General features: G+C 39.1%; 1 protein-coding gene across 1 annotated transcript in view; it reads right to left on the minus strand.

The window, feature by feature from the left end:
• CDK13 (cyclin-dependent kinase 13) overlaps window positions 1-14,767 on the minus strand; it is a gene marked incomplete at its 5' end in the record, with an annotated part of 143,426 nt that overhangs the window by 17,642 nt on the left and 111,017 nt on the right. The window contains 2 exons of the mRNA XM_011973170.1: window positions 650-781; window positions 1,381-1,497. Coding sequence (XP_011828560.1) covers window positions 650-781; window positions 1,381-1,497 — 249 coding nt within the window. The remainder of the gene's footprint in view (window positions 1-649; window positions 782-1,380; window positions 1,498-14,767) is intronic.

The following is a 14,767-nucleotide window of genomic DNA, read 5'->3' on the forward strand; positions in this document are numbered from 1 at the left end:
CAAAATTATAGCTATAGCAGCACCAGTAGCAGTGTTAAGTATTTAGTAGATGTAGTATTAGAATAGCAACAGCAGTAATATTTTCTTTTTTTTTTTTTTTGAGATGGAGTCTTGCTCTTGTCACCCAGGCTGGAGTGCAATGGCACGATCTCGGCTCACTGCAACCTCCGCCTCCCGGGTTCAAGCGATTCTCCTGCCTCAGCTTCCCAAGTAAGCTGGGATTACAGGCAACTGCCACCACGCCCGGCTAATTTTTGTATTTTTAGCAGAGACGGGGTTTTGCCATGTTGGCCAGGCTAGTCTCAAACTCCTGAGCTCGTGATCCGCCCGCCTTGGCCTCCCAAAGTGCTGAGATTACAGGCGTGAGCCACTGCGCCCGGCAGCAGTAATATTTTCTTAAAGTTGAAATATGTTACTAAATCTTGAGGTCAATCAAGCCTAAAATTAGCTAGAAGGCAGCTGTTTTTGCTAGTTCTAAACATTAAGCAAGCATCTATATCCTAGATGTGCAAATTATGTGTATTACTGCTGTTTTATCTTTTCTTTATTATATTTCTTTTCTCATAACCAGGCATGAACTATCTTATCATTATACATAAATGTTATTAAAACTGTGTATGTGGAAGCTGATATAAAAAAAGTCACTTACTCTGGTGGAGGCATTTTTGAGGGTTCCACATCTCGGAGGAACTCGCACTGAAGAGCCTGTTCAGCAGTGCAGCGCTTACTAGGATCCAAGGCGAGCATGTAATCAAATAAGTCTAGCGCAGCTGCAGGAATACTAGCATGAGAGGATTACAAAAGTCAGATGTGTTCTTTAGATACAAGCTTATGTTTCTTTAGGAGCTTATTTTTTATTAAATTGTAAAACTAAAACTAAGATAAAGTAAAAATAATTTTAAATACTAACATTTTTTAATATGTGCATAATACTTTAATAAATCCAGAATTTTCCTTAGAATAAATATTTCATTATTTTTACATAATTTTTGCAATCACTTTCTAAACAATAGTATATATTGTTACTCCATGGGCAATTTGCTGCTATTACACAAATTAAGAACTGAACAGTATAGTTTTTTCTAAAGCAAAATGAAAACCTGAGCTTAAGTAACTTGAAAGCTGTCCCAGTAACATTTAAATCATCTTAGTCAAGTTATTTTGTGTAAGTACCATATCAAACACACAACCTCAAATCACTGATTGCATAATAATGGTAAAATGGTAATCTGCATGTGGCAAACAGAACTCAAAATTAAATGCCCTAGAAGAATTATAGGTTTACCTCAGATCACTAGAGAATAGACTAACATTTATAATTCACTAGAATTAAAAGTAAAACATTCATGCAATAAGGATGTTTATACATCCCCTTCTTACAAAACAAATTCTTCTCTTAACTTTCGACGATATTGCTTCTTTGGTTTCATGGTGTTGAAATACGGTAGTTTGATTACATCAGGCCACACTGCAGGACATGGACTCCCACATATTCGGCTAAGCAACACACAAAAGAAAGTATATCACTATAAACTACATAAAGAATACATACAACTGTTATACAAAACATCAACTCATTTTTAAATACATAAAAATTGAAGCCTTGGTCTATAAAAAATTTTGTTATTTTATTTATTTATTTATTTATTTTGAGACAGAGTCTCACTCTGTCACCGAGGCTGGAGTACAGTGGCACAATCTCAGCTCACTGCAATCTCTACCTCCTGGGTTCAAGTGATTCTCCTGCCTCAGCCTCCTGAGTAGCTGGGATTATAGGCATGCGCCAGCACGGCCCAGCTAGTTTTTGTATTTTTAGTAGAGACAGGATTTCCCCATGTTGGCCAGGCTGGTCTCGAACTCCTGGCCTCAAGTGATCCACCTGCCTAGGCCTCCCAAAGTGCTGGGATTATAGGCATAAGCCACCACACCCGGCCCTCGTTAAATATTTTAGTCATCCCAATTTAATTATTTAAGAAATTAATTTATTTTCAGTAGATACTTTTAACAATCCAAGCATTCCAATTCTTAGAGGACTTTCATATTTGCAAAATGAAATCTTAAAACATGATACTCAAAATATGTGACTTATACCTTAAAACCAACATAAAAAATGTATGCCAATAAATTAAGGAACTAGAGTTTAATATATGTCCCTCTATGGTTTTTTGGTACCTGTCACTCCTCCTTCCCATGAATATAAGGCAGTCTACAATAATAGCAGAAACAGATTCCTATATGACCTCAAGAAGGTAACTGTAGTGTAGACTACTGCTAACTGCCATCAATGGAAGGACACTAAACATAATACTCCTGAAACATTAAAGTTCTTCAATTTGAGTAGTGCTGCTGATCTTAAGTCATAAAGAAATTTTAACTGCTTTACTCTCGTTTACCTGTATCTTGAAAACCCTCATTATTTTAGTATTAACTAGTAAATCCTTGTTATGGTAATTTGTAGAAAAAATGCTATAAACAAATAGGCAACTCCAGCTACTAAACATTTAAAAACTAACTGATTTAGTAATATGTAGATGAAAATTTGATTAAATCTACTTATTTTTTGTATGCCAAATTTCAAGGATAAATGTTTATTATATATAAAATTGTCAGCTAATCTGCATATGTAAAAAGAAAATGTTAATGTATCACTGATTGAAAGTAAAAATATTCCAAACATACGTAAATACAAACGCATGTATAAATGTATATAAAGAAGTAATGGCTCAAGTTGCCAGACATTCTTTTAGCTGAGCTTTAGAATAACTCAGAAACATATTTATAGGAGACCTTTCACATGTCTAAAGCCATATGTCACTGAAATGTACTTTTTTGTCTCAATATATTTAACATTTTTATAAACCCAAGCTTTAAAGATACTAAGAACTTATTCTTTGTACAGTTCTACTCTCTTTTGTCTGAAAGTCCAATTTTCACAACCTCCTCAACCCTACTCCCTTGGAAAGAAAGCCCAACTCCTATAGCATGGGCTCTCTAGATCTGGTCCCAATCTGCCTTCCTAGTCTCATTTCCCAATGCATCTCTCCCCACAGGCCCTCCTTCATGTCTATGCTAATGTTCCTTCTCCCTAAATTCTATATAGCTGAATTCTTTCCACTTCTCAAGATTCAGATCAAAAGTAATCTAATTAACAAAAGTCTTCTGTATTCCCCAGTGCTACTCAGAATTACTCCTTGCATGCTACTGGTTTGACATTTGTTTCATCCTGCTTTCTATTTTAGTTGTTTACAGGTCTCTTTTCCATTTCTTATTTTTGTATACTTTTCTAGAGTAACCATGTAAACACAATCGACCCCAGGCAGACTGATGTGCACTATAATAGAGGTATAAAGCATACTGGAATACAGGAAGGCAAAGATACTTTCAACATGCAGAAATATAAGAAAACTTACTCAAGTTAGGGAAAGAGTGAAGAATTTTGGTTATAATTCCAAGGATAAATAAACCATAGAGCCAGGCGCAGTGGCTCACACCTGTAATCCCAGCACTTTAGGAGGCCAAGTCGGGTGGATCACGAGGTCAGGAGATCGAGACCATCCTGGCTAACACGGTGAAACCCCGTCTCTACTAAAAATACAAAAAATTAGCCAGGCGTGGTGGTGGGCGCCTGTAGTCCCAGCTACTTGGGAGGCTGAGGCAGGAGAATGGCTTGAACCCGGGAGGCAGAGCTTGCAGAGAGCCGAGATCGCGCCACTGCACTCCAGCCTGGGCGACAGAGCAAGACTCTGTCTCAAAAAAAAAAAAAAAACCAAAAAAAAACCATAGACAGGTGGGAAAGGGAATAAGATGAATTATGTTACCAGAAGAGAGAACACAGGCAAAGGCATGGAAATAGCAAAGTATAGACATTTGGGAGGAACACTATGTAAATCAGTGTAGGTAGAATACAGGACTCAGGGAGGCTTAGCTGGAAGCATAACCGGGGTCTACATAATACTGCGGTGGGTTTGTCTGTCTGTAGACAGGTTTTTGCTATGTTGCCCCGGCTGGTCTTGAACTCCTGACTTCAAGTGATCCTCCCACCTCAGCCTCCTAAAGTGTTGGGATTACAGGCATGGGCCACTGCGCCCAGTCCACAATACAGTTCTAAGAAGGTACTTTGCCTAAGTATAATGAAGACAGACTTCAGAAGCAAGCTTTAGATTTAAATCCTGTCTGACACTGGTCAAATTATATTGCTTAGGAATCTGCTCCTCTTTTGGAAACTTAAGATTAATTTTATTTTGAAGCTACAAAATTAAATGAGCTAGCATCTGGCCCATTAATAGTCTTATAATAAATAAGTTTCATTACCCTTAAAGAATTTCAATTATTTTACCATACGTGATGTTGAAAGATATCTCAGTACCAAAGTTATCTAATCAAAAGCAGCACACACGATGGAATATACATACCGATGCAAGGAAAGTTCCTAGAAACTAGAGAGGTAGACATGACAGCAACTGATAACTTCACTTACAAAATCTGTGCCTGGTGACCAGTCAGCTACTCCAAGACCATTTACTACTGAGATGCATCATACACTAAGGTATATGCTAAATCTCCAATTATCTGAGGTCTACTTTGGGAATCTATCATGATTTGATCAATCTGCTCTGGTGTCAATACCGTATTGTGCTATTAATATTTCTTGAAAGTCTGATAGAACAAATCTCCTATCCACTTCTTCACTTATTCTCCTCAAAATTTTATTACACATGAACTATAATCAATACTGTAGCACTCCAGAAGAGAATCCTGCTAGGATTCAACCACCACTCTGAATTTATAGATTTAGAACCAACTACTGCCTTTACAATGCTTAATATTTCTATTTTAGAAAAATTCAATGCTTCTATTTCTTTCCATTTATTTATTTATTTATTTATTTATTTATTTATTTATTTCCAGTGAGATCTTGTGTGTTTCCTTTATGGGCTTTTTGTTTTTTAAACAGTTTTTTTAAAAAAATAGACACAGGGTTCCGCTGCTACCCCAGGCTGGAGTTCAGTGGCGCAATCATAGCTCCCTGCAGCCTCAACCTCCTGGTCTCGAATGATCCTCCTGCCTCAGCTTACCAAATAGCTGAGACTACAGGCATATGCCACTATATCCATCTAATTTGAGACCCAGGCTGGTCTCAAACTCCTAGCCTCAAGTGATCCTCCTGCCTCAGTCTATCAAAGTATTGGGATTACAGGCATAAGCCACTGAGCCCAGCCTTAAACATGTTTTTAGCCCATTGTATTTTCTTTCTTTCTTTCCTTTTTTTTTTTTTGAGATGGAGTCTCGCTCTGTCGCCCAGGCTGGAGTGCAGTGGCACCATCTCGGCTCACTGTGAGCTCCGCCTCCTGGGTTCACACCATTCTCCTGCCTCAGCCTCCCAAGTACCTGGGACTACAGGTGCCCGCCACCACACCCGACTAATTTTCTTGTATTTTTAGTAGACACGGGGTTTCACCATGTTAGTCAGGATGGTCTCGATCTCCTGACCTAGTGATCCACCCACCTCGGCCTCCCAAAGTGCTGGGATTACAGGCGTGAGCCACCCACCGCACCCAGCCCAAGCCCATTATATTTTCTAAGCAATTAATTGGAAAAGCTTGGCCAGGCATGGTGGCTCACGCCTTTAATCACAGCACTTTGGAAGGCCGAGGCGGGTGGATTGCTTGAGCCCAGGAGTTTGAGACTAGGCTTGGCAAGATGGGAAACCCCATCTCTACTAAAAACACAAAACTTAGCTGGGCATGGTGGCGCACAACTGTAATCCCAGCTACTTGGGAGGCTGAGGCAGGAGAATCACTTGAACCTGGAAGGTGGAGGTTGCAGTGAGCTGAGATCAGGCCACTGCACTTCTTTAGCCTGGGTGACAGAGAGCAAAACTTTGTCTAAAAAAGAAAAAAAGAAAGAAAGGTTGGGCACAGTGGCTCATGCCTGTAATCCCAGCACTTTGGGAGGCTGAGGTGGGCAGATTACAAGGTCAAGATATCAAGGCCATCCTGGCCAACATGGTGAAACCCTGTCTCTACCAAAAATACAAAAATTAGCTGGGTGTGGTGGCGTGCACCTGTAGTCCCAGTTACTCAGGAGGCTGAGGCAGGAGAACCGCTTGAACCTGGGAGGCGGAGGTTGCAGTGAGCCGAGACTGCGCCATTGCACTCCAGCCTGGCAACAGAGCAAGGCTCTGTTGAAAGGAAGGAAAGGAGGGAGGGAGGGAGGGAGGGAAGGAGGAAGGAAGGATGGAAAAGGGGAAAGGAGAAAGGAGAAAGGAGAGGAAAAGAAAAAGAAAAGAAAGAAAAGCTTTATGACAGGAAAGGTTTGAAATTTTACATTCTTTTTTTTTCTTTATTTTTTCTGAGACAAAGTCTCACTCTGTCACCCAGGCTGGAGTGCAGGGGTGCAAACCAGGCTCAGTGCAACCTTGACCTCCTGGACTCCAGCAATCCTCCCATCTCAGCCTCCCAAAGTGCTAGGATTACAGGTGTGAGTCATCATTCCTGGCTGCAAACAAAAACTTAATAATAGGAAGCCATCTGAGATTGCAGGGTTCCTACCAGTTTTAGCAGGTGTTTCTTTGAGGTATTCCAGGTATATAAATCATATAACCCATGTTGGAATCATCTATATTTTTTCAAATGTATCTTTATCACTGTGGTATGTTATATTATGTGGCAATTCCTAAACAATGTTAAAATGATAATGCCAGTACACAACATTGGGTAACTTCACTTTCTGATTTTAATGGGAGCACATTCATTGGTCAGCCCTGGGAGGAATTATGCCTTTGGGTTTGAAAAATACATAACAGAAATATACTCACATATATACATACAAATTCACACATATTTCCTGTTAAGGAAGTATTCATTTATTCTTCTCTACTATGGATTTTAATTTTTGTGGCTTTTACATTCTAAGAGTGCTTTAGTTTTATCAGTTTTGATTTTTTAGAACTTCTGTAACCACCATCATCTGCATTTTCTCCAGGGCTACTAACGTGAATTATATCACCAGATTTCCTAATACATATTCATCATTATATTCAAAGGAAGAAAACCATCCGAGCCTAATAAAAGTACCATTATTTCAGTGTAATGCTGTATTTTCTATTTGTTAAGTTAGATGTTGTACATCAGTATTCGTACGTAAGACTGACACACAGCAACAGTTTTCACAAGTGGGGTCCAAGGACCACTGAGTGTCCCCTAGACACTTTAAGGTCTGGCAGGTCGAAGTTATTACTAAGCCATTATTTGACTTTTTCCATGTGTTGATTTGCACTAATGGTTCAAAAACAGTGGTAAAACCACCAGCACCTTAAAATGATTCAACTCAGTGGCAACAAACTATATTAACAGGATGTACTCTTCATTATCATGCAAATTTCAGGGTGGGGAGAAAAGCCAGTTTCAAATAAGAACGTACTTGTTAGGCAAGGCGCAGTGGCTCATGCCTGTAATTCCAGCACTTGGGAGGCCAAGGTCGGCAGATTACCTGAAGTCGTAAGTTCGACACCAACCTGGCCAACATGGCAAAACCCTGTCTCTACTAAAAATACAAAAATTAGCCGGGTGTGGTGGTGCACCTGTAGTTCCAGCTACTCAGGAGGCTGAGGCACAAGAATTGCTTGAACCCGGGAGGCGGAAGTTGCAGTGAGCTGAGATTATACAACTGCACTCCAGCCTGGGTGATAGAACGAGACTCTGTCTCAAAAAAAGAATGTACTTGTTGAAGCAGTACAAATTGTTAATGGCATTTAATTCTGACACTTGAGTATGTATCTTTTTAATATTCTCTGCAATGAAATGAGAAATACTCATAAGCGCTTCTACTGTACAATAAAATATGATAGTTATCTTGAGAAGACGTGCCTGTGCAATGATTAGACTTACAAACTGAGGTAGCTGCTTTTTTCATGGACCTCTATTTTTACCGACAAAGACAACTAACACACTGCAGTCATTCATACTTGGGTATTTTCCAGACATTTTCTCAAATAGGAACAAAGTCAGCTTGTCACTTGAAGGACAACAACAGTATTTATTGTCAATTATACAATTTGAACTTTCTGGAGAAATTAGATTAGAAAACTTACATCCTCCACCGTGAGCTTAACAGCTTCACAGTACTGAAAAGCTTTTCTGATGAGATCAGTGGTGGTACAAATTATATAATATAAAATGTTACATGTGGAAGATCTGTTCAATTCAGTGAAGCAGCATTTTTCAAATGACCAATGCATAATGTCACAAAATCATCACAGATAAAAGATCCATTCAAAGTGCAAGACAGAACAATGGATTTCAATATAGTACAGTATAAAATATTCCTTCATATGATTTCAGATTACACATTACAACCTGTAAAAAACTACCAATCATCTAATTTTTGTGGTTTCTAAGAACATGCACCGTTATCCAAAAAGGCTATTGAAAACAGCACATCACACATATGAGGATCCAAGTGTCATGTCTATTAAACCAGATAGATCTGCCACTCATTCCAACAACTTTTATTTTAGAAACTATAGATTTTATAGACTTTAAAACATGTTAAAATATTGTGTTAAAATGAATTCATAAATATCTTTAATTTCTAATATGGTAAATCTCAGTAGATACAAAAACTCTTGGGATCTTTAATAATTTGAGCGTAAGAAGTTCTGAGACCAAAAAGTTTGAGAAGCAAAACTCTACAGAATATTTTATGGTATTGGTTTATGAAGGCATACATGCTTCATTTTTTTCAATATGGGAAGTTTCCTTCTTTACCTATCATCTGGTACAACCAAAATCTATTCCTTTAAAGTTTAAAAAATTTCACCTGTGTGAACCACCTAGGCCTGAGGCTTTGTGTGTACTGCATGAGGTGGCAGAGAGTCAGAGAAAAGATTCATTTAATTCTAATCTACTTTCAATTTCTTCACTGATTATAATCGTTTTTATCTCATAAGCAATGTACATTGTATGATATAAAGGCTCTTTAGCTCACTGCTATAAGGCTTAATGTGATCCTCATGTTTAAAAAAATTAAATATACATATATATACACACACACATACACATATGTGTATATGTATGGTTACACAGAGATTTCTGCCTTCATTCATCCCATTTTGTCCCAATGTTTGTTTTCCATTCTCTTCCTCCATCACTTTTTGTTTTGTTTTTTGAGACAGAGTCTCACTCTGTTGCCCAGGCTGGAGTGCAGTGGCACGATCTTGGCTCAATGCAACCTCCGCCTTCCAGGTTCAAGCGATTCTCCTGCCTCAGCCTCCCTAGAAGCTGGGATTACAGGTGCTAGCTACCACGCCCCGCTAATTTTGCATTTTTGTAGAGATGGGGTTTCACCATGTTAGCCAGGCTGGTCTCAAACTCCTGACTTCAAGTAAACCACCGGCCTCAGCCTCCCAAAGTGCTGGGATTACTGGTGTGAGTCATCTTGCCCTCCATCACTTTTTTTGTTGTTGTTGACGACTTGCAAACTGAGACTAGGCTCGGCAGAGATGGAGTCTTATTCTGTCGCCCAGGCTGGGGTGCAGTGGCACAATCTCCACTCACTGCAACCTCCACCTCCCAAGTTCAAGCAGTTCTCCCGCCTCAGCCTCCCAAGTACCTGGGATTACAGGTGTGTGCCACCACAATCAGCTAATTGTTTTTTTATTTACTTATTTATTTTTGAGACAGAGTCTCGCTCTGTCGCCCAGGCTGGAGTGCACTGTTGCCATCTTGGCTCACTGCAAGCTCCGCCTCCTGGGTTCACACCATTCTCCTGCCTCAGCCTCCTGAGTAGCTGGGACTACAGGTACCCACCACCATGCCCGGTCTTTTTTTTTTTTTTTAAATTTTGGTAAAGATGAGGTTTTACCGTGTTAGCCAGGATAGTCTCGGTCTCCTGACCTCGTGACCTGTCCGCCTCGGCCGCCCAAAGTGCTGGGATTACAGGTATGAGCCACTGTGCCCGGCCTCCCTCCATCACTTTTTAATCTATGCTACTTCTATTATAAAATATTTGTAATCTGCCTGAAATACTTTCTGGAACAAAGCAAATTATAAATAAAATAACTCAATCACCATGGTGTAAAGCCATTTAAAGTGAATCCTGATTAGTGTTATCACTCTTGATCAGTTTTACATGTATTTGTACAATACTGACACTAGGTCTCACCATTCCTGAGCCTACAGATTAGAGAAACAACCTAGCATTACTGCAAATAAGGTGAGGGAAGAAATATGTACTGAAAACTTATTTACATTTAATTCTTACAATCCTAAGCATGTTATTAATCCTCTTTTACTTTTGAAGAAATAAACTTCAAGCATATGGGATTTACCCTAAACCATAAGAGAAGGAAGTAGCTGAACTGGCATTAGAACCCAAGTCTGTAAGATTTTAAAGGCCACACACTTTTCAGTATACTCCGTTGCCTCATTATACTCAGATTTATCAGAAACTTCATTTCCTCGTGTTTAAAAAGAAATTAATGCTACGAAATCAAAATTGAAGCATGTTTTTATTTTTTGTTTTGTTTCTGTTTTTTGAGCTCTTGCTCTGTTGCCCAGATTAAAGGGCAGTGGTGAAATCACAGTTCACTATAGCCTCGACCTCCCTGGGTTCAAGTGATCCTTGTACCGCAGTCTCCCAATAGCTTGGGCTATAGGTGTGTGCTACCACACCCAGCTGATTTTTGTATTTTTTGTAGAGACAGGGTTTGGTCACGTTGCCCAGGCTGGTCTCAAACTCTCGAGCTCTAGTGATCCACCTGCCTTGGCCTTCCAAAGTGCTGAGATTACAGATGTGAGCCACTGTGCCCAGAGAATCTCTTTATAAAACTATAAATGTCTTAACAAAACAAAAACATGCTGAAATATATAAACTAGAAAATAAAAATTTCTCCTCCCTACTCTTCTTGAAAGTCCATGTTCAGATAACAATTTGAGTCTTTCGTGTTACCTAAATGACATCAATCTCAATATAGCCTTCTGTAACTATTCATGCTGCTTTTCCATTTCTTTATCTCCAAATCAACTATTTCCTTTTTTTTTTTTTTTTCTTTTTTGAGACATAGTCTCACTCTGTCACCCAGGTTGGAGTGCAGTCGCACAATCTCGGCTCACTGCAACCTCTGGCTCCTGCCTCAGTCTCCCAAGTAGCTGGGATTACAGGCGTACACCACTGAGCCCAGCTAATTTTTTGTATTTTTAGTAGAGACAGGGATTCACCATGTTGGCAAGGCTGGTCCTGAACTTGACCTCAAGTGACCCACCCGCCTTGGCCTCCCACAGTGTTGGGATTACAGGCGTGAGCTACCGTGCCTGACCAACTATTTCCGTTTTAGTAACTGTACAGTATGCTATAAAATGGATAAACCAAGCTTTCCCTCGCATATGGTTCACTGAAAACATATTCCTAAAAAAAAAACAAATACACTCATGCCTCAGAGTCTTTATTACTTTGCCATTTCTTCATTCGGATCTCTGCTCAAATGTCACTTTATGGGAGATACCTTTCTTGACCCTCTATATCATCTTACCTCCCATCATTTTCTGCAAGTTAACTTTTTGATAAAAAGCTGGATACTATTTGTTAATACCTCCCTTAGAATTCTTGGATTAATATCTCATAAAATTTTTCCTTTTTTTTTGAGACAGAGTCTCTCTTTCACCCAGGCTGGAGCTCAGTGGAGCAATCTCAGCTCACTGCAACCTCTGCCTTCTGGGTTCAAGCAATTATCATGCTTCAGCCTCCTGAGGAGCTGGGACTACAGGCGCGTACCACCACGCCCAGTTAGTTTTTGTAATTTTAGTAGAGATAGGGTTTTGCCATGCTGGCCAGGCTGGTCTCGAACTCCTGACCTCAAGTGATCCACCCACCTCAGCCTCCCAAAGTGTTGGGATTACAGGCATGAGCCACCACGCCCAGCCTAATTTTTATATTTTTAGTAGATACGGGGCAGGGGGGTTCACCATGTTGGCCAGGCTTGATTTTGGGCTCCTGGCCTCAAGAGACCCTCCCACCTCGGCCTCCCAAAGTGCTGGGATTACAGGCGTGAGCCACCGTGCCCAGCCTAATATCTTATAAAAACTTTCATGCTGTCTTTGTCAAGTACTGATATGTGAGTCATATTGATTTTATAAAAGAAAAGATTCCAGGTAGTTTTATTTCCTATTTAGTTTATTTATTTATTTTTTGAGACCAATTCTCACTCTGTCATCCAGGCTGGAGTGGAGTGGTGCTATCTTGGCTCACTGCAACCTCTGCCTCCCAGGTTCAAGCAATTCTCGTGCCTCAGCCTCCCAAGGAGCTGGGATTACAGGTGTGTGCTACGACACCCGGCTAATTTTTGTTTTTAGTATAGACAGGGTTTTGCCATATTGCCCAGTCTCGTCTTGAACTCCTGGGCTCAAGTGATCCACCTGTCCCGGCCTCCCAAAGTTCTGTGATTACAGGCGTGAGCCACCGCACCCAGCCTGTAGTTTGGAGTAATGGTTAAAAGTTTAGATCCTAAGGTAACACCTAGCAGTGTTTAAATCTCAGTTTTGCCACTTGCTAGTTACATGACCCTGGACAAATTCTTCACCTCTCTAAGGTTCAGTTTTCTCAACTATAAAGAGGAGACATAGAGTTGTTATGAAGCTTAACTGAGAAAATTCAAGTGAAACTCTTAGAATAATGTTGATATTGTATATAAACTAAACAGATGTTAACTATCTTTAATACAAGCCCTAGTTTCCAATACAATCAGGACCAAGAGAGTTGGCTGGTTAAGTTTTTTTAAAAAGGGGGGGGGGTTAGAATGACTCATTTATAAAAAGGTTAGAAGGAATCGTTAAAAAAAAAAGATACACAGATACATAATTTAAACATTTTATTTTAACTGAAAGTTTATAAATGTACATTTGTTTTCCCATCTTCTGACAAAGGCCAAGGCTTTCTCTTTGAACAGAGGATTCCCCGAATGGAATTCTGTATTAGCTCTCTTGAACAAACCACACGCATAACACATCATCACAGATTTTTAGTTTTGATTTCTTTAAATAAATCTAGAAATTAAAAACACTTTCAAAGCAATCTAATGCCACATCTTAGATTTTTATGACTTTTCTAACTTACACAATTACTTGTCCACCCCTAATTAGACAGCAATGTCTTAAAGTTTTTGTAAAGCACTGTATCTATGCTTAATTAAACTATGTAATTATAATAATAAAAAGTTAGCATAAAAATTGAAAACTAACAACCACCTCCTGTTCAGCATACTCTTCAACTGGTGGGATAAATACATAGTCTTACTAGAAAATGATAGCCTACTAGCTATAAGCATTCAGCTTGCCATTTTATCAAGTCAGTTTTTCTTTACAGAGGGAATGAAGAGCATCAATTAATCTAATAAGACTCTTCAAGAGGAGACTGAGTAAGAAAGCTTCTACTGCACTATTCTTATGTTCCGGAATAGTTTAAAGAACATTACAAGTATGGGTTTCTAAAAGATATGCAATAATTTATCAAAGAAAATACTAGGGCTGGTTTTTTGTTTTGGAGATAGGGTCTCATTCTGTCAACCAGGCTGGAATGCAGTGGTGCCATCAGCTCACGGCAGTCTCGACTTCCCGGGCTCAAGTAATCCTCTCGCCTCAGCTTCACGAGTAGTACAGACCACATGCTCACACCCCAATGACTAGCTAATTTGTTGTTGTTTTTATTTATTTGTTTTAATTTGTAGAGACAAGTTCTAACTGTGTTGCTCAAGCTGGTCTAAAACTCCTGGGCTTAAGTGATCCTGGCTCGAGTGATCCTGCCTCGGCCTCCCAAAATGCGGGGATTACAGGCATGAGCCACCACACTCAGTCATTCAATTTCTTTATACTCTCTTTTCATATGAAGTCAAACTAGATTAATTTATATTGTATATATGTGTGAATAAACCCAAGACCAGATCACAGATTTCTTCATAAATTCTATTTATGTATTATAATTCATTTTTATTTCCTTGGTTTATTTTGCTGCTTTTGTCTAATTTTTCTGTAGAATGCTTAATTAATTTGCTTTCCTTTTCTTATTTAGTAGTATATTTAAGGTTGTGATTTTCTCCTAAGCACAGGGTGAGCCCATGGATTTTTATACTTATCACTCTTTGTGAACCTAGATGTTCTAAAGCAAGCTTGTCCAACTCGTAGCCCATGGGCTGCATGCAACCCAGGATGGCTCTGAATGCAGCCCAACACAAATTCATGCTTTCTTAAAATATTATGAGATTTTTTTTTTTTTTTTTGCATTTTTTTTTTTGTTTTTAGTCTATCAATCAGCTATCATCAGTGTTACTGTATTTTATGAGTGGTCCAAGACAACTATTCTTCTTCCAATGTGGTCCAGGGAAACCAAAAGACTGGACACCCCTGTCTTAAAGTTTGATTTTTCTGTAATCCAAGGTTTTTTAGCATATGTAAATTTTTCAGATAGTTAAGAGACTTTGTTGTTTCCATTTTTATATTAATTTCTAGTTTTATTCTATTTTAGAGAATTTAGCCTATAGTATTTCAACGTTTTGGAGTTTCTTCCTCTACTAATATATAACTAACTTTTGTAAATGCTCGATTAGCATTGAAAGGTATATTTCTTTTTTCCAAGAGTATCAGTTGTTCTTAACCCTTTTTACTTGTCTGTCGCACAATTAAAAAGGTAAGACACATTTTGGGAGGCTGAGACAGGATGATCGCTTGAGCCCAACCGTTGGAGACCAGCCTGGGCAACATAGAGAAATCCAGTCTCT

This window comes from Mandrillus leucophaeus, unplaced genomic scaffold, assembly GCF_000951045.1.
Source record: "Mandrillus leucophaeus isolate KB7577 unplaced genomic scaffold, Mleu.le_1.0 Scaffold100, whole genome shotgun sequence".
Classification (NCBI taxonomy): domain Eukaryota; kingdom Metazoa; phylum Chordata; class Mammalia; order Primates; family Cercopithecidae; genus Mandrillus; species Mandrillus leucophaeus.